Here is an 18,859-nt window from a genome sequence, read left to right on the forward strand (position 1 = left end):
GTCCCGGTTTGATGGGTCATGGGGCGGGTACGGGTATAAAATTCATACCCACCGCGGGGATGGGGATGAGTTTTAGGTGATACCCGCGGGGATGGGGATGGGGATGGGGATGGGAATGCGAAATGAAATTGGATAGTGATGAGATTATTCTGGATTGATTTACTTTGGATGATTTTGAGTTGATGTTGAAATACTTTTGTTTTAGACATGTATTTTTGTTTGAGACTTTGGTTATATGTTTGTTTAAGACTTTGGATATGTAATTGTTTGAGACTTTGGATGGGTGGTGGGGCGGGGATGATTTTAGGTACAAACCCATCGGGGCGAGGACGGGGAAAAAAATTATACCCGCCGCGGGGATGGGGACGGGGATGGGTATTGCATTAACAGATGGGGATGGGAATTCCAATACCCGCCCCGTTTGCATCCCTATTAAGAAACCTAGAAAAGCCGGCTAAGAAAAACGAAATAACCGTCTAGCGCACTTTAAGTTGAGTCGACATTTCCCCTGACCAAGAAATGCCGAATCGACGTTAGGTTTTGGAAATCTTCTTCAACGTCAGCTTGAAAAGCCGACTCGACTTTTTTTGATTCTCCACAAAAGCGGACTCGGCTTTTACTTCTGGAAAGAGCCCTAAATCCAGAGACCAACATCGACTCATCTTCATCGCAAACCCACCAAACGTCGACTCAACGTTTGATGCTCGATCGCCCAATCATCTTGATTCTTCAACACATGTCTTAGACTAAGTTCGAGTCACCAAAACATCAACAATCTACACCTTGACGAGAACTCGTATTCGACAACGAACCCATCAAACTCCATGGTGAAAAACCATCTCCAGCCTCTCCGATGCAAGGCTTATGCATGAAAAAAGCATCCAACAAGTCCTCAACCAAGACTCATCACCTACTTGTCACCAAGTAAACCACTCATAATGCTCCACCTGCATCACGAATCCATGGGGCAAACTCTACCTTGAGACCAACACACCTCCTCTCAGAGCTTCCCCAACATTGCCCCGAAGGGCCTACATCACATATTGTCAATCTTCAATAAGTTTAAGAAATTGTTTAAACTTATTGAATGTAACCGACCTAGTGAAGAAGTTAGCGGGGTTGTCATTAAACCTTATCTTCTTCACCTTAGCTCTCTTGTTTAGTACGTTAGAAAATGATAACTGACATCACTGTAAAATTTTAGCCCATTTTCCGTTGTAGATTCTTCATCTTTATCCCTTGTCAATTTCCCATCAAAGCTCTCCATTGCCTAAAAGCCTCAAAGGCCTCATCTTTTGACTTAAGTGACTAAGGCCAAGTGTAATAGGACTTGTCATCAACGAAGGTGACAAAATAGCGGAAATCTCCCATAACTTCAACTCTAGATGGCCCCCAGCAATCTAAGTGGATATCTTCATCGATGATGTGAAAACCCTTTTTAAGCTTTGACCTGTGTTTCTTGCCAAACACACAATGCTCACAAGATTTGAGGTTGGCTACCTTGACTCCGGATGCAAGACCCCTCTTGGACAATAGATCATCCCCTTCTCTCCCATATGACCAAGCCTCAAATGCCAAATCTTGATCATCTCTTGATGAGTAACCGATGCGCAAACTGCAGAACTAGACAGTGTGAAACCCTCGAAGACATAGAGGGTGTTTCCCTTGATACCTTTCAGTACCAAACTCGAACCCTCGTAGACCGGCAACTCCCCATATGAAAACTCACCATTATACCCCAAATAATCCAAAGTACCCAGTGAAATAAGATTTTTTTCCAAAGCGGGAACATGTCAAACTCTAGTTAAAGTCAGCTTTCGCCGATCCGCTTTCTTCAGTCTCATGGAACCGATACCTGTCACCTTACATGGAACATTGTTACCAACTATAACAATACCCTTGTTGCAAGCTTCATAGGTATCATACCATTCTCGACGTGGATTCATGTGGAACGAACAAACCAAATCTAAAATCCACATATCAGACAAATTACCAGACCTAGCAGAACCGATTCATGTCTTCTTCTTAGTGTTGCTAGACTGATCCTAATCATTACTAGCACCCGACCCAACATTGTTACCCTTGTTAGATATCTTCTTTTTCTTCAATTCTTTTCGGATTTAACAAATATCCCATTATTATTATCCCCGTTAACACCAATCGCCTTTTTTGTCGCAATTTTCTAGTATGAAGTGTTGTCTTCACTTCTTCAAGGGTCAACAAGTCTTTACCAACAACAAAAGACTCCACAAAATTTTCAAAATTCGACGGTAAGGGATACAAGTAAAATCAACGCAGCATCCTCATCATCTATCTTAACATCTAAATTAAATAGATCAAGTAAAATGGAGCTAAGTTTCTTTAGATGTTCCCTTAAAGGCGTAGCTGACTTGACTTCAATTTCAACCACAACTCCGAGCCGCCATGTGATCAATTATCTCTATGATGATGTGATCATCAAGACTACATAAGATGGTAGAATGAGTCTTCTCTTTCATCGCTTCTAACTACCCCTCAGTCAATCCATCTCCAAATCCCGTCGTAGACTCCAAATTTGCTTTTGTTTCAACAACGCCTTCATCTTAATCTGTCATAGTCCTAAACTATTTTTTCCGGTAAACTTTTTTATCATTACTGTAGAATATCCTGCTGTTGGATCTCTCAAAAACACTCTAGATTGCAAAATGTGCTTTTGATACCAATTGTTGAGCGCACAGCAAAAGCAAATACTTCAAAAACAATAAAAGATACAATAAAGATTCAAGAACAATAAACAATAAAGAAATAGCACACGAGATTTAACATGGTTCACTATCAATGCGATAGCTATGTGCACAGGCACCAAGAACATCAATTTCACTAATAAATCTCCCAAGAACAGGACTACACATGGCTGTTGTGGCTTCCATCATTCTGTTAGCTGGAAATCAGTAATCAAAGTCAAGAAAATCAGCAAATCCATTCTCAGAAAATAGACCTCATATTCTTTACGAGTATTCAATCCTTATGTCTTTGTGGCTCAAACCTTGGCCTATTTCCTCTTCTTGGAGTTGACTGATTAGAAGGTGGCCATCTTCTTTCAATAGCATTACAGTAGGCTTTAAAATTTTCTCCAGCTCCCCATGCACTAGAGGTTACTATTTTAGACTGCAAATATTAGAAAGTACTGATTGTTATCATACTGTCATGAATCATCATTATGAAAAAATCGTAAAATAAAAAAGTCAGAAATTCCTATTTGCTAGGAAAGTGAATTCATTATTTCGTAATTGTAGTCTCATTAAGATAGATGCACGTACATTTGGACTATTTTTACTAGTAGAAGGTTCATACTGAAGCTTTTCTCTTCTTGGATGAAGAGGAGATTGTCTAGATTCAACATTCTTGTTTTTCCGAGCATTATAAAAATAAGCAGTGTAAGCAACGGTTTCTGCCCCCTCCCAAGCACCAAACTGAGGCACCTTGGAACAAACTTCCATTGGTGTACTATAAGGTTCCGCTAAGGATATGAACTCGTCTTTGTTCTTCTTCTGAATGTTGTTGAAGACCATGGTGTAAGCTATTTCGTCTGTGCCCTCCCAAGCCCCAAACTGAGGCAGCTTCCTTGACTGTGCTGCTTCTGTTTTTGGTTTAATTTTGGTAATATGAGCTTGAGCTGGAGCCTTCTTAGGGAGATGTTTATTCTGGTTTAGCAGGTGCTCATTATTCGTCACTGTGGGTCCATCTCTATGAGTTTTCCGAGCAGTTTCAAAGCGAATAGTGTAACCAACAGCGTCACCCATTATCCCAGGCACCGAACTGAGGGACTTTGGACCGATGTTCACGATGATCATCTCGAGCCTGAACTGGACCTCCATTATTTCTTTCTAGCTGATAATCAGTAGAATTTACCATTGACTCCTTTGTCTTAGGTTTTTCAGTGGTTTTGCTTTCCTCTGCTCTAGAAGTTCCTATACCCTTCCCTGCAGCTACAAGCTGTGATATTTTTGGCTGGCACTATTATAAATCACGAAGAAGTTAGTGTGATTTTAGCACAGAATCTCACTTTATTGCTATTCATGGATACTTTTATTCACTCTATGAGGGTCCAGAATTCAGTATACAGGGAGAAGAATTTTAGTGGAAGGGTTTTACTATTTTGGTTACAATGGGATAGTGAGGGAGTTTGTAGTTTTAAATGAAATCTCTTGCTTCAGCATCATCTTTCACAGCCCGTTTGGTTGTTACTACTAAATGGTGATAGTGAGAATGATCTTGTGTAAATTTTTGCGAAATATACTATGTCATTCTCATGGTGATGAAACTTTTCACAATTTACCATTATTACCTCTTCAAATGGTTATGCGTTTGGATGAATTTTGTAAAGAAAATGAGATGATTGTTATAGAACAAGTATAACATTCAACTTGTTTAAAGATTATCCTATCAAAATTACACTGACTTTTCATTATCATTTCGACCATTCAATACTGCAACCAAACGACTCATCAATGGCATGAATTGGTGATTTGGTATCACTCATAGAAATGAAACTCATGTGATTCTGCTATGTTACATTCTTTTAAATTTCATGGAAAACATGCAGCAATCTGAATGAAAATTTTCTACAATTTCATTCTAGATTCACTTCAAGTATGTTCACATCAGATGTGTTAACAAGAACTTACAATTTGATCAATAGGTACTGTTGCTGAATATGAATCAATCTTTTTACCCTTAGCCTTGTCAAAACTTACTGTGTAAGCTGCCTTTTGAGCCTTGCTAACACGAAGCTCTGCAGCTTTTGATTGCTGCACCAGTGGTTCTGATCTTCGTATGGGAGGACGCTTCGCTGAAGCTTTACTGTCTGGAAACCCACCCGGTTGTTCATGAAGAATGTCTTGATCCATCATAGCCCAAGAATTCCTCACTTTTCGAGCCTTGTCAAATGAAGCTGTGTAACTAATATTCTCTCCATTCTTCCATTTACCAAATTCTGGTACTTTATACTGTAGATAATAGCAAACGAATTAGCTCTTAGTGCTTAGCTTTTCACATATTAACCGATACAAATAAAAATGAGATTCCTACGACAAATCTTTGGCAAATGGCCGATAGCTGGTAACTAATAGCTGATACTGCTTTGACTAGCTGATTTTGAACTCGCTGCTATAAACAGCTTATTCAAAAATAACTTATTCACAACAACAAGATGAATCAACCAGCTAATTTACCAAACACTAGCATTGGTTGGTTTGATCACCCAATCCTTTGTTTATATCAAAAGAAGCTAAAATTGTCCAATAAGTTATATTGCCAAATGCCCCCAATAGTGAAATAGGGGTATTTGGCTAGTGATTTTTCGGTTGTCTTTTTAGTTATATTTAGGGTTTTGACTTTTTGGTTAGTCAAACTACCAAAAATTTGTTTCGTAAATGCCTTTTAAGTCCATAAGCCAAAACTATAAAATTACTATGGCTAACTTTTATATTGACTCTTGACTTTTTAAACCAGCCTTTTCTCCAATAAATAACTTTTACTAAAGATTTTTAACAGCTGATTTAGTAATTAGCAAATCAGTTAATACTTTTAGCTGGTTAAATTAACCTTCAATCATTTGCCAAATACAACGTAGTAGTAACAGGTTTGTGCACGAGAAATTAGAATTTCTCATTTTAAGGCTTTGCAGAAAACTTACATTTTGAGCAAGAATTGCATTGGCTGAACCTGAATATGTTCCATTCTTGTTCTTCTGAGCTTAAGCTTCGTTACTTTGACTTTCCTGGATTATATGCTCAGCAGCTTTCAATTGCGAGCGTTGGAGCTCCGATCTTCCTATCTGAGAAAGTCGTGCTGTCGAGGTTTCATTTTCTGGTAAGCTAACCCTCAATTCACAAAAATAGTTTGGATCGAGCATTGCCCGAGTATCCCTCAATTTTCGAGCATTCTCAAAGGTGGTTGTGTATGTAATATTCTTTCCCGTCTTCCATTTGCCGAACTCTGGGACTTTGTACTGTTGATGAATGATGATGACAATCAAAAGAACATCGTATGAGTTACTAGTCTTTGACAAATCAATCAAACAACTACAAAGAGAGTTATTCTATTTTTAGTTTCTTATTATCTCTTCCTATCTATAAATCAAGAAAGGTCTCGTTTTAATTGGAGCATGGGCCACCTTCTGCATGAAGGATCTAGATCCGGTTCTCGTATCCCTCCCCTTGTTACACCCAAATAATCAAGAAAAACAACAAGCTTTATAAACAAGCTATAAATGTTTTCATGTTAGGCATCCGAAATATAAACGACTATACGAATTGCCGAGGAAAACAAAGAACTACATACTTACAGCCATGAAAATGAAGCTAGGAGACGGCGGACGGTGTCGTCTCGACTTACATCCAAGCGGTCTATAATCAATGGTCGTTGGGTGTATAGTCTTTTTGAAATGGATAATTATACTAATTCTATATTATTATTATTATGTATTTTGATCATAAGATCATATTTATTCATTTATTATGCTGAATTGAAGGGTTGGAACTTGGATTGATTTCTTCTGTGACTATTAACTTTTTTTTATTAGTGTTGACTATGGAACAATTCATTTGATACAAGAATAGAAAAGTTCATTATGTGTTAGTTATTACTCTCTTTTTCTATTGAAATGCTTTTTTTTTTCACTTTTTACTAATTACTCCCTTCTATTAGAATAGAAGCATAAAAAATTTTGTTGTGTTTTAATTAAATGTCTCATCTGCTTTCTTATATTATTTAATAATTTCTTTTAATTTATATTTTGTTTAATTTATAAGTTAAAATTTAGTCAATTCAACTAGTGATATTTTTTTTGTATATAAAGATATTTTAAATTTAAATAGCGTTTTGAGGACAATAACACTAAATAGCACATTTGATTAGAATAAGTTGGACCAATAAATTACATTGAACTTATCTGGTATAGGTACTTGAAAATTTAATAAAATGCTTCGAAAAACTATATGGAACCCCATCAAGAGAAACAAAATCGGTTTTAGATCTGAAATTTCTTTTCACATAAAAAGAAAGAGCCATGTTACTTTTCGGAGTAAAATTGTAAATATGTAATGCGTTTTTAGTTATATATAAGTTAGGCAAATAAAATTATTTTTATAAAAAAATGTCAAAATAAAAATATTCATAATGAAAAAGGTTTGTGAAATTTTCATTTGGAGAAAATTAGAAAAACAAATAAGAACAAAATAAGTGAAAAATTATTATTCAAAAAAAAAGTAATAAATTCAAAAAAAAGTAATAAATTAGATTACTTTTAAAAGTGGATATATTTATTAAGTTTAGGTATTTAGCTCAATTTAGATTGTCTAATAGTGATGACATTTTAAATTAAATTTGTAATATGATACATTCTCTGTTCTATTTTAGTCACTATATATTGGATTTTGCACAAAAACTAAAAAAATACACTTTATTTTTTTTTATTAAAAGACTATTATAACCTCTAAAGTAATTAGCGTAAAAGTTAATAACGTACTGGTACGAAAAAATAAAGACAAAGTAGACCTTCATATACTTATTTTTTGTCAAAAATAATATTATATTCCGTCTAGTTAAAACAAATGTTGTATTTTTTTTAGGTAAATTCACTTCAATTATCTTATTTTCATTTTAAATAATAATTTTGACGCATGCGAATTTTATATATGGTCCGCTCCTTAAATTGTACACGTAAATACTTTTTGTGGTGATCGAAAAGTTTTTGTTATGGAACTTTTTTAATTTGTAGATGTATTTTTGCTTACTATGGTACTCTTTTTACTTTAATACTCCTATTTGCACAAATGGACATTTGCTCTAAAGTGGAGGGAGTAACAAGTAATTTAAAATAATTATATAAGAAAAATGTAGGCAAAAATAATGAACGGAAATAGTATATTTCAGCTTGATACACTCTTGTTCAAAAGTAAAACCATATTAACTTGCAAATTCTACATGATACCAAGCTTATCAGAATCTTGAATCTAATTAGATACTGAAAGAGCTTTTGCTTTTGACATATTCAGATCAGAATTCGACTAAAAATACGGTTTTCATCAAATGTACCACAATAACAGTACCTTACAGGAACGGATATTAGAATTTAGAATATGATGATATTCCCACATTTACATATTCTTGAATATATCTCCACATTTTCAATTAGAAATTCTTTCTTTTTCCTTCCAAATTAAACAATTTTTATTTCACATTTTTTATAAAAAAAAAAACAACAACCTTTTTTCTTTAATTTTTCGAATCCAAAAGAATCGAATAACTTGAAACTAAAATAGTAATTAAGCAAATACTTAATCAAGATCCAACACATAAAAACCAAGTAATTAGATTATATTAAATACAATTATTCAAAAAGGCAATACTCAATACTCAATAGTATTACACATTACACAGATCTAACTACAATTTCCAAAAATAGCAAAAAAACCCAGATCGGTTCGTTTAATCATCGGAATCATCGTCGCCTCCGAAAAGAGACATCCGATAATAAACAAGAACAAGTACAAGGAGAAGCACAAGTGCGACACCAACAGGGGAACCACTAGCACGGTGAATAGAATCAGGTTCTCCAGTAGCAGTAAAGATAGAGGAGAAGAAATTACCACGATCAGAGGATAGGAATTGGATTGTTAGGAGGAGAATGATTGGGAGAAGAAGTAAACCAACTGGACTGAGTAATTCGGAGATTGACTCAGTAATGGCGTCCCAATCTCCGATTAAGACGGGGGCTGATACAACTAAAATAACTACTACTGCTAGTAAGATGCCGTGGGGAGGACCTCGTGCAGCTTCTTCGATCATGGCGGATTGTTGATTTTGAGGTTTTGTTGGGAATGTGAGTGATTGATTGAAATTGAAAATGGGTTTGGTTTGAATGAGAAGGAGGATGACGAAGGAAGGAGTGTGAGATTTGTATTTTTAAAAGTTTAGGAGTTGGTTTGAAATAAGAGGATGTTTAAAGGAGTTAGAATCCTCTCGGTTACGGTGTGTGTAACAAAGAATAGGAAAATTAATTTTGAGATTTTATGTTCATCTAAACATATTCTCTTTGATTATTTCCTTTTTACAAATTTAAAATAGATGAAATTTAGTGGGAAAGAAATTAAATTTAATAATTATGATAAAAAAATAAATGGAGAATAATAAGTGGTTAAAATAAAAGAGTTTAAGTTTGTGGATGAGAATAAAAAAATTGTGATGACATCATTAATAAATAAGAAAAAAGTGTAAAACTATTAGTACAAAATAAAATGAAAATAGTACGAAATGGAAAAGACATAGCGAGACTGAAATAATTAATAGCGAACAGAAAGAAAATAATACTCATTCGGTCATTCCAATTAATCTCACTTATCTTATTTGATTTTTACACTTCATTCAAAGTGTAATTCAATTCTAAATATTTTTAATCATTTTATAAAAAATTAATATCAGTAAAATTTATATTAAGAAAAATCAAACAAGATTTTATTTAACTATATTTTAACATCTAGATAAAAAACGAAATAAAAATTAAAATTGATTAATAAATTGAAAAATCAAATGATACAATTCCTCTGAACAGAAAGTACAAAGGATTCTAATACAATCTAATAGTGGGAGAGCAATACAAGCGTCGTGCTGCTAGGCGAATATGTGGAGTGCGGTACCCTAGATGGTGAAAGTCCAGTAGCCGAAAGCATCAAAGATATAATCTACATTTAACTTTTCTCTTTTTTGTATCTCATGTATAAAATGTTGAGTTGATGACTATGATAAACTTTTTTTCGTTTATATTTAATGTTCTCGGAGAAATATTTTTGTAAATAAAAACATAATTTAAGTAAGAGAGACTTCAGTCTTGACAGGGTCATTTTTAAAGGTAGTTTTGAGGTGTATTTGCCTAGAACTCAGCATATAAAGGAGTTCAAATTTTGCATAAGTAGTTTCGTTTTTGTATGGATTTTGGGGAAAAAATTATGGAAACTTTACTTATATAACTTTTATTTTATTTTTTTTTATTTTTGCCTAGTCTTGAAAAATATCAGGAAGACAGAAACTAGGAAACACGGACACGCCCCTGAACCTGCGTGTCGCGTGTCGGACACGGATACGCGAAAATCCGTGTCCGACACGCCAAATGAAGTGTCCAATATTTTGATATTTTTCCGGACACATGGACACGGCAAGGACAATGAAGGGACACGGCAAGGACACGTTTTTTTCTTTTTTTAAAAAAAAAAAAATTGAAAACAGATGAACAGTACAGTAGTACACTCGAATTCCCGCTCCACTGTCGCTGCCGCACTCCCGCACCACGCCACCGCCGGCTGCTCCTCCATCACAGACGAACACTCGAACTCGGTGCTGTATTGTTGCTGCCCTGTGGGTTGTTCGAATCGAACAACAAATCAATTCCAATTATCCTCCTATTGAAGCCATTGTTGTACCTTCTCTATTTCAGATCCAAGCAATTCAATCATGTCTACTGCAGTCTTTAATGGCGATGAAACTGCTCCTTTCTTCGGCTTCCTCGAGGCTACTGCCGCTCTCGTCTTCTCTTGTTAGTCATCAAACCCTAGGCTTTCTTTTTCAAGTGTTCTTCTGTTTTTAGTTTGATTAGAGTCTAAATATTTTTAGTTTGATGGGAAATTGAATATTTGATGATAGGTATAGGAGCTGCATATGGAGCGGCCAAGAGTGGAGCATGGGTTTTTATGACTATTTTTAAATACTCATGTTGTTTATTTGGTACTTATTTACATTTTATGTGAGTTTTATATTTTTAAAGTGTTTATTTACATATATCAAATGAAAGATTGTAAAATTATCTTTAATTTGATATATTTGTTATATTACCATTTTCGTGTCCCTTGTGTCCGCTATTTTTAAGTTGGCGTTTTCTCATACCCGTATCGTATCCGTATCCGTTTTAGTGCAACTTAGGACTAGGACGGAAGAGTTCGGAGACACAAATTTTAACACAAATACACGATATTAGAGAGAAATATTGGATATTTTTTTTATTTAAAAAATGAAGAGGAATGTAGTATGTACTTTCGGGTGAAAAGGTTTGGTAACACTAACGCGTTACCCATAGACCATAGTCATAGGAATACTACTTTGTGGAATTTTGAAGATCAACATTTCTTGTAGTAGTTTGTAATTTGATAATTCCTACCTCTTTTGTATTATATTTTTAATTGATAATGATATTTTACTTATGAAATACCTTTTATAATATTTTTTTATATATCATAATTTATTGCAAGTATTTTAAATTAAGTAATATCTTTTATGTAAAAAAAAAATCATCCAAAATAATTTAACTTTTTAATGATTTGTTTACAAAAATTTTATTTTTTTTATTACTTATGAATAATTCAAAAAATGGAACTATTTGTGATTGTGATTAATCGTAATTTAAGATTACTAAAGGGCAATCAGTATAACATTTTATATTAGTAAAATCTACATAAAGACAAATCAAACAAAAGCTGACAAAACTATAAATATAATCATAAAACTTAAAATTTCCATTTGTATAGTTGTTGACTCCCTCCGTCCCATAATTTTGACACAATACATGATTATATAAATATTAAAAATAATGCGGACATTAAAATTGTGTATGAATAATTAAAAAGAAAGAAGATTGATGAGAATTAAATACTTCTATAATACTACAAACATTATTCTAAATATGAAATAAAAATACTTCTTTCATTCTGAAATACTTGCTACATTTCGGTTTTGGGCATTATTTATCGTTTAAACTTATTTTATACACTGCGGCTAATATGTAAGTAAAAATATAGTCAAGTGAGATCTTATTTAAATCCTCTAATGGTATACTTTCATAATATTAACTTTTTATAATTTTTAAATATGTATAACTCGACATATAAATGAACAAAATAACACATTAGATTGAATAAAAAGTCAAATGTAGCAAGTATAAGACAAATATTAATCATGACTCATTGACCAATAGGACAAAAAGAGTAACCTTTAGGCACCATTGTGTTTTCGCAGAAAACACATTGAGAGCTGATTGATTCAGTTCTGTATTTTATGATGGTGGCCTCTCTTTCCTTGCTATTGCTTCTCTGTCCCAAATATTCATCTTATTTGATTTTAATACGGAGACAAAAAAAAAAAATTGAATATAATAAAATATTTAAGATTAAGATAAAGAATACAAAGAGTAAAAATTTTGTGATATCCAAAAATAAATATACGGAAAAGTTATTAGCATATACTAAAATGAAAAAATAATACAAATTAAATGAGACAGAACAATACTCCTTGGTTAATTACCGAGTCAGAATAACTTTTGGGTTCCAAACTAAATACGTTTCCGCCTTACTAATCATCATCAAAGTCGATATGTCCGAATGGTTAAGGAGACAGACTTGAAATCTGTTGGGCTTCGCCCGCGCAGGTCCGAACCCTGCTGTTGACGGATTTTTACCATCCGGTTGATCGGTCATGGGATTATTAGGGTGTCATTTATCTTACGACTTGTTTGGATATTATTATCTACTCCAAAATATTGATAAAGTTTTGTTAAACCATCTGTATCTCTATTCTCTTGTGATTTATCTTATTAAAAGTTTAGGATTTATGCAGGTTGTGTTGAAGACTTGAAGTAACATTCAATAAATATTTACTCCGTAATGAAATACTCGCTACATAATGATTTTTGACTCCATTTATCGTTCAAGCTTATTTTGTATATTCCGACTAGTTTGTTAGAAAAAATATAGTCAAATGAGATTTTTTTTTGGAATCGTCAATCGCATACTTTCATAATACTAAGTTTTATAATTTTTAGATGTGTATAATTCAATATATAAATAATCAAAATATTATATTCAATTGCGTAAAAAGTCAAATATAGCAGTGGAACGGAGTAAATATGTCATTATGTCTGAATCATAAGGCAAAAATGTGGTAGCAGTCGCAATTTCCGTAATGGGAGTAATATACAGTTATTATAAGCCCTAACATTAGATGACCTTAGAAACGGCCCAAAACACAATTTTTTTTTTCACAATGCGGAAAATATTAGTTTTTTTTTATAACCTTTACAACGGCTTATGCAATGCGGTTCTACATCTTTTTCATTGCTATTATTAGTGCATTATTCCGTAGTCACTACTCAGTGGTGCAATAATTAATGTCCAGACTCCAAGCTAATTAAGTTTCTATTAGTAAAAGAATAAGTAAAAACTCAAAATGTAATGCAAATATTCATCATGATTCATCAATAATGAGCTTCAACAAATATGCTTCAGATTTATTTAAAATAATAAATAAGATTTTCCAAATTTTTCCTTTTAACAGTATACTGCATTACTTATTTCTCAACAGCTTCAAAAAATCTTTTTATAAAAATGATAATAAAAATAATAAGTTACAACACTGAAGTACAGACTTGAATTAAATTACAACATACATAGCCCTTCGTAACTCCAACACTTCAACATAACAATTTGAAAATGATTGTTACTCGGACTCTTCATTTTATTTCAATTCCCGTATCAGATCCTCAACACTTAGACAAGTGTTTTGGATAGGACACGATGGGATCTTTCCGTAAATTAGCCGAGTCTGACATACATGTGTCGGATATGAGTTTTCGAGTCCAAGTAACATAGGAATATGGTATCAAAATCAAACCCGTAATCAAAATACATACAATCTACATAAATTGACAAAAAAAGAAGAAAATTGTTCCAATTCTTCAAACTTCTCTTCTGGTGTGTGACATAAAAAGGAGCCTATTTGGATTACATAGTCACCAGAAACTATCCATGAGCTATGCCTTTCATTGTATAATTGGATCAACAGCTATCTTTGGCATTAAATTTCAAAACCAACCACAGCATCCTTTCTGAAAAATCAGAAAAAAAAGTATCATGAGCATAAAGAACAAATTAGAACCATTAAATACTGATTAGTTCATAAGGTATAGTGTTTACTTTTGGCTCTGGTGATTGAGGTTGTTGGTTATAGCGTGGTTGAGCGCTCGAATGGAGGGGTGTGTTCCGATCCTCTTTAGCCCTAGTAAAGGCACCGGTGAAACCCTCGGCTTGCTGTGGATCAGTGTTCCAGACCCCCCATGCCGGTATTGCTGCCCCTCTTTCTGGCTGTGTATACCAATTACAGATAGTTTGTTGTCAAGAAACCAACTAAACCGAAACTAAAGCTGATGATATATGCTATATATTGTATCACGCCTAACCAACTGCCCGACCCGGCCCGTTTCTACTAGAGCCCACCCCGGCCCGTATCCTGCCCATTGCACAGGCCTAATGACGCTCCCTCACACGAAAACCTTTGGGCTCAAAGTGTGGATGCAGTCATGCAACACAAGTCTGCATCATACTTGGCGCCTATGATTCCACTTGATAGAAGAGATTGATGAGATTCGAATCTATAACCTGGGCTTTGGTTACTATGTCAAGAAACTAATTCAACCAAAAACTTAAGCCAATGGTTGAGACCCAGTCTTTCTAAACAAAGAAACCTGAGATCCTCTATTTATTATGAAATTTAATTTCTTTGCGGAGAACATACAGTTTGACTTCCTCTACCAGCAGGAGGCCTTTGCTGAAGCTTCCCTCCTTTTGGATGGATAGGTGAATGACTCCCGGGATTTTGTTTTCCATATCTCTGACCGGTTTCAGATGAAGCCGAAGAGAAATTAGATCCTTTACTTGCATTTCGTAACTGATAATCATCTATACTATTCCCTCTTTGATCCGCCTTGAATTTGACTCCACCAGCAGTTGGAAGCCGAGCTCTGCCATCAACATCTCGGTTCAGCTGGGGCTCCATTACGGGTGCATTTTTATTTTGTCGAGCATTGTCAAAATACGCAGTGTATGCAGCTTCTTCTCCTTCGTTCCAACCACCAAACTGAGGAACTTTAGAATGGCTTTCTTCTTTAGCTGGTGGATCAACATCACGGTTCAGTTTAGGTGCATCAGACGGTTCTGGTGTAACAGTACGCCCATTCTTGTTATTTTTTCTCACACTGTCGAAACATTGGGTGTACCCAATTTCGTCTCCACCTTCCCAACCACCAAACTGAGGCACTTTTGAGCGCGTTTCTTGTTTAGATTCTGGTTTAACTGGTGCTTGACTGGCCTGAGCTGGGGGATCCTTACGAGGATGCATATCTCGGTTCATCTGAGGCTCATTGTGTGTCGGGATGGATTCACCGGTCTTGGTTTTTCGTGCATTTTCAAAATACACGGTGTAGCCAGCATTGTCCGCATCGTCCCAAACACCAAACTGGGGGACTTTGGATTTCTGTCCCTTTTGATTAGCTTTAGGAGCCTGACGTTGATCACCATTCCGTGAAAACATCTCAGGGTTTTCTTCAGGGTCATTTGGGTTGATCATCTGTCCATTGTTCTTCTTCTTTCGCGCATTGTCAAAGTAAACTGTGTAGTTTTCTCCTCCTTCCCATGCTCCAAACTTGGGTACTTTAGACTGGAGAGAAAGAAAGCACATCATTAGTTTTGAGTTGAGCACAATCCTCCATCTTTATTCAAAGATTTACCTTAGATAGGATCAATCAAGTATAAACATCGTCAAAGTTATAAGTAATTTGAGCATTTTAAGCGATACAGTAGCACTTATGTTGCTCAAGTTAGTACGGATATTAAGGTCACATGTTGGTTCATATTCAAGTGCCAAACACACCAAGCCTTGAAACTAGGGATGGTCATGGGTCCTTCAGGACCCTGTTGGACCCGCCTCAAATCTACCTTTTTTAAGTGTCTGGGTCATATTTTTTGAGACTCATCAAATCCGGGTCAAATCTGAATCTATAAAATAATTGACAGATATGAAACTACGGGCATGAAAAAAACACGGTAATGCTAATTTTTTCTAGTGACAAGGGTCATGGTCAAGGTCATCAATACTGAATTGTGTAAATAACATGTTGCCAAGTTGATTTAGCGCACATGCAGTGTCATCTTATACTAGTAACCGGATTTACAACTAGACATGAGCAACAAAAACAACAAGTACTAAAATATCAAGCAATCATTAGATGAATATCATCAGAAAAATGTCAAAATATAAAATAAATTGTCATTTAACCCTTAAAATAGAAAAGTTAACTTTGATCACACAAAAAGTTGGTATCAATGTTACTTTATAGAAGGAACCCTTTTTTGGTTAAAAATCTATGACTTCTTACACCTACTTCCTACCAAGTGCAATATAAATAATAATACAAATAAATATTTTTGTTGCCAATTCTCATATTGTTTAGTGTTTGATTGGGTCCGAAAAAGTTTTCTTTAAATTTTTTTTTTGATTGTTCTTAATATTCAGCAAGAAGTTCAAAATATATTCAAATCTCTCATATTACAATTCACCCCTCTTTTGTATTCATCCTAAATAACATTTAGCTTGTTATTATAATTGCACCTCATACAAGACTGGCTAGATGAATTAGCTGCACAATTTCATGTACATATAAAATATGCTTAAACTTAGCCAATAAAAACCTCTAAAATTCCAAGCCACAATGGAATCTTTCTCATGGGAAGACAATAAAAAATTGATGTGATTAAAGGATTAAAGCAATGGTAATTGAAGCATAATTACAACAACATTTATTACCCTAAAGCCGATTAGTGGCTCCCACCTAAGCGAGGTTTAGGATCGAATGTACACAACCTTATCCTTGTTGTCGATAACAAACAGGTTGTTCCGATTGACCCATTGTAACAAACATCTGCAACTTCACGTAGATAAGATAACAAATGCACATAATTTAATGAATTATTCAATATTTCAATTACAGTGTAACATAATACGGCAGTTAATTCACTTTTAAATTTGCAATTCGCTCAAAAAGACCTTAAAAACAGCTCAAAACACATTTTTTTATTCGCAATTCGCAAAGAGATTAGTAAATCACGTTACATTGTTCAATTATAATCCGAAACCAAAAGAAGTATAAATCTTTGGCTATTGAAATAAGGAACCTATCTGCAACATAATCAGATCATAGAAATTAGAATATGGTGCAAAGAACAAAAGCTTTGACTATATTATACCATGACATTTTAGCCACAAACTTTCTTACAAATATCAATCCCATCTACAAAAAGATGCAAAAATCCATAATAAATAACAAAGTACAAAAATTGCAAGCAAATTTAAATCCAAATTAGTTACTAAATTATGAACAGAGCAGCTTCCTGTGATATGAATAAAGGAAAAGACTTTCATGTATTTACATCAATTAGAAATGATCAAACACAGAAAACATGGAAAACCCGGAAAAGCAAACCAAAAAAAAAACCCCAAGATAAATTGATAGTTTGAAAAGGTCAAAGTAATGAAAAAATGGATAAGAAACTTACAGCAGCCATTAAAGCAGCAAACTTTGAAATGGAAACTTGGAGAAATTATGGAAAATTATACAAATTAAGAATGAGAAAGGTAAGAAAATAGAGATATATTAGGTGGGTATTTGAAGAGAAGAAGAATTATTGAGATGGAGAAGAGAAGAGACGAAGAAGGGTGTGGGTGTAGGTATAAATTGTGCAAATGGGGTTATTTAATATTTTAAAGAAGGTTGACTTGAAGGCATTGACTTGGCAAGACAATTGTATGATAGTCTAATTATCTAATATTTGTGCCGTTTAAAATATTTCAATTTAAAAATAAAGAAATGTAATTAAGGTTTTTGATATGTGTATATAGATGATAAAATCTATGTATTAGAGATCTTGTAAGATTTATATTAATATATACTTTTTAAAAATTGTGAAAAAGTAAATAAAAAAAAATTGAGAAAGTATATAACTTATTATTTTCGAAATTGATATTTATAAAAATATTTTTCCTTATAACATACTACCTCCTATTCAACCTAAATGTCTCATTTGATTTTTAGCGCTATTCACTTATCACTCTATATTTGTATTTTACTCTTAATCTATAAGTTAAAACATAATCATATAGGATCTTGTTTGATTTGTCTCAAGGATAATTAATATCAACTTTTTATAATTTTAAATTAAGATTAATTTAAGATATTAAAGGTTAAAATATTACCTCGATAAGTGTAAAAAGTTAAATGAGACATTTAGGCTGAATAGTAGGGAGTATCATTTATTATGTGTAGTAATCTCAAAAGCATGTACAAAAAAGCATTTGACAATTCCACTTTGTTGTTGTGTAGACATCAAAAGTCATTCTAAGTCTTTCTGGCAAATACAACGACCATTTCATAAACATTGGCTGCCTACACGCTACAGAAGTCAGGACAATGCCCGTACCATGAATTATTGGTTTATGATTTCTACTCATTTTGTTCCATTTAGAGATGTTCATCCGGATTATCAGATTGATTTTAAATTAGTTATTTCGAATCGGTTTAAAATCGAGTTTTTTTTATTTTTATATAATAGTAAATTAATTTTTAAGTCAGCCAAATTGGGTTCAAGGTGGGGTGATTATAGAATTATGATCGTAAGGTCTGTTTTGAATACTTTTTCCACCATTTCACCTAATTTGCCCTATAAATAAATAATGTAAAAACTTAAAATGTATTAATAGAATAAAAGGCAGTTAAATATATGAATAAAAATTTAAAAATATAGATATTATTGCTAAAAATAAAATTGAGCAAATTTGATTCTTCGAATTAAATAGGAAATTGGGACAAAGGAAATTAATGGAATACTTTTCATAACGAGTGCTTTCATCAGTTTCCTAGGTAGTCACAATGACATGCACCGTAATGAGTTAATGACATTTAATTGTGAAATTTTTGACTAAACATAAAAATAAAAAAGGAATTAAT

The 18,859-nt window shown here is 33.7% G+C and overlaps 3 protein-coding genes, 1 long non-coding RNA gene and 1 other non-coding gene across 5 annotated transcripts in view; 2 read left to right on the forward strand and 3 right to left on the reverse strand.

The window, feature by feature from the left end:
- LOC130813067 (uncharacterized) overlaps positions 1–6,628 on the forward strand; it is a 7,862-nt gene extending 1,234 nt beyond the window's left edge. The window contains exon 2 of the long non-coding RNA XR_009042166.1: positions 4,682–6,628. This is a non-coding gene — a long non-coding RNA (uncharacterized LOC130813067). The remainder of the gene's footprint in view (positions 1–4,681) is intronic.
- LOC130813066 (uncharacterized) lies at positions 2,706–4,683 on the reverse strand. The gene is made up of 2 exons (XM_057678774.1): positions 3,300–4,683; positions 2,706–3,147 (listed from the first exon to the last, which is right to left on the reverse strand). Exons 1-2 carry the CDS (start codon positions 3,855–3,857, stop codon positions 2,998–3,000), a joined length of 708 nt encoding a protein of 235 aa, XP_057534757.1. The 5' UTR covers positions 3,858–4,683; the 3' UTR covers positions 2,706–2,997.
- Positions 6,629–8,327: 1,699 nt separating the features above from the next.
- Positions 8,328–9,030, reverse strand: LOC130813068 (uncharacterized). Its single transcript, XM_057678776.1, has one exon. The coding sequence runs from the start codon at positions 8,830–8,832 to the stop codon at positions 8,473–8,475; it is 360 nt and encodes a 119-aa protein (XP_057534759.1). The 5' UTR covers positions 8,833–9,030; the 3' UTR covers positions 8,328–8,472.
- Positions 9,031–12,393: 3,363 nt separating this feature from the next.
- Positions 12,394–12,475, forward strand: TRNAS-UGA (transfer RNA serine (anticodon UGA)). The gene has a single exon. It is a non-coding gene; the product is annotated as a tRNA-Ser (tRNA).
- An 893-nt stretch (positions 12,476–13,368) lies between these two features.
- On the reverse strand, positions 13,369–17,747 carry LOC130813069 (RPM1-interacting protein 4-like). The gene is made up of 4 exons (XM_057678777.1): positions 17,412–17,747; positions 14,596–15,516; positions 13,998–14,165; positions 13,369–13,909 (listed from the first exon to the last, which is right to left on the reverse strand). Exons 1-4 carry the CDS (start codon positions 17,418–17,420, stop codon positions 13,886–13,888), a joined length of 1,122 nt encoding a protein of 373 aa, XP_057534760.1. The 5' UTR covers positions 17,421–17,747; the 3' UTR covers positions 13,369–13,885.
- Positions 17,748–18,859: the final 1,112 nt, after the last annotated feature.

Source organism: Amaranthus tricolor, chromosome 5 (genome assembly GCF_026212465.1).
Source record: "Amaranthus tricolor cultivar Red isolate AtriRed21 chromosome 5, ASM2621246v1, whole genome shotgun sequence".
Taxonomy (NCBI): Eukaryota; Viridiplantae; Streptophyta; class Magnoliopsida; order Caryophyllales; family Amaranthaceae; genus Amaranthus; species Amaranthus tricolor.

Coding starts and splice junctions, on each gene's coding strand:
- LOC130813066 (XM_057678774.1), bottom strand. CDS start 3,857: ATGGAGGTCCAGTTCAGGCTCGAGATGATCATCGTGAACATCGGTCCA. Junction 3,148..3,299: donor CTAGTAAAAATAGTCCAAAT/GTACGTGCATCT, acceptor TAATATTTGCAG/TCTAAAATAGTAACCTCTAG.
- LOC130813068 (XM_057678776.1), bottom strand. CDS start 8,832: ATGATCGAAGAAGCTGCACGAGGTCCTCCCCACGGCATCTTACTAGCA.
- LOC130813069 (XM_057678777.1), bottom strand. Junction 14,166..14,595: donor CTGGTAGAGGAAGTCAAACT/GTATGTTCTCCG, acceptor TGGTATACACAG/CCAGAAAGAGGGGCAGCAAT. Junction 13,910..13,997: donor CTCAATCACCAGAGCCAAAA/GTAAACACTATA, acceptor CTGATTTTTCAG/AAAGGATGCTGTGGTTGGTT.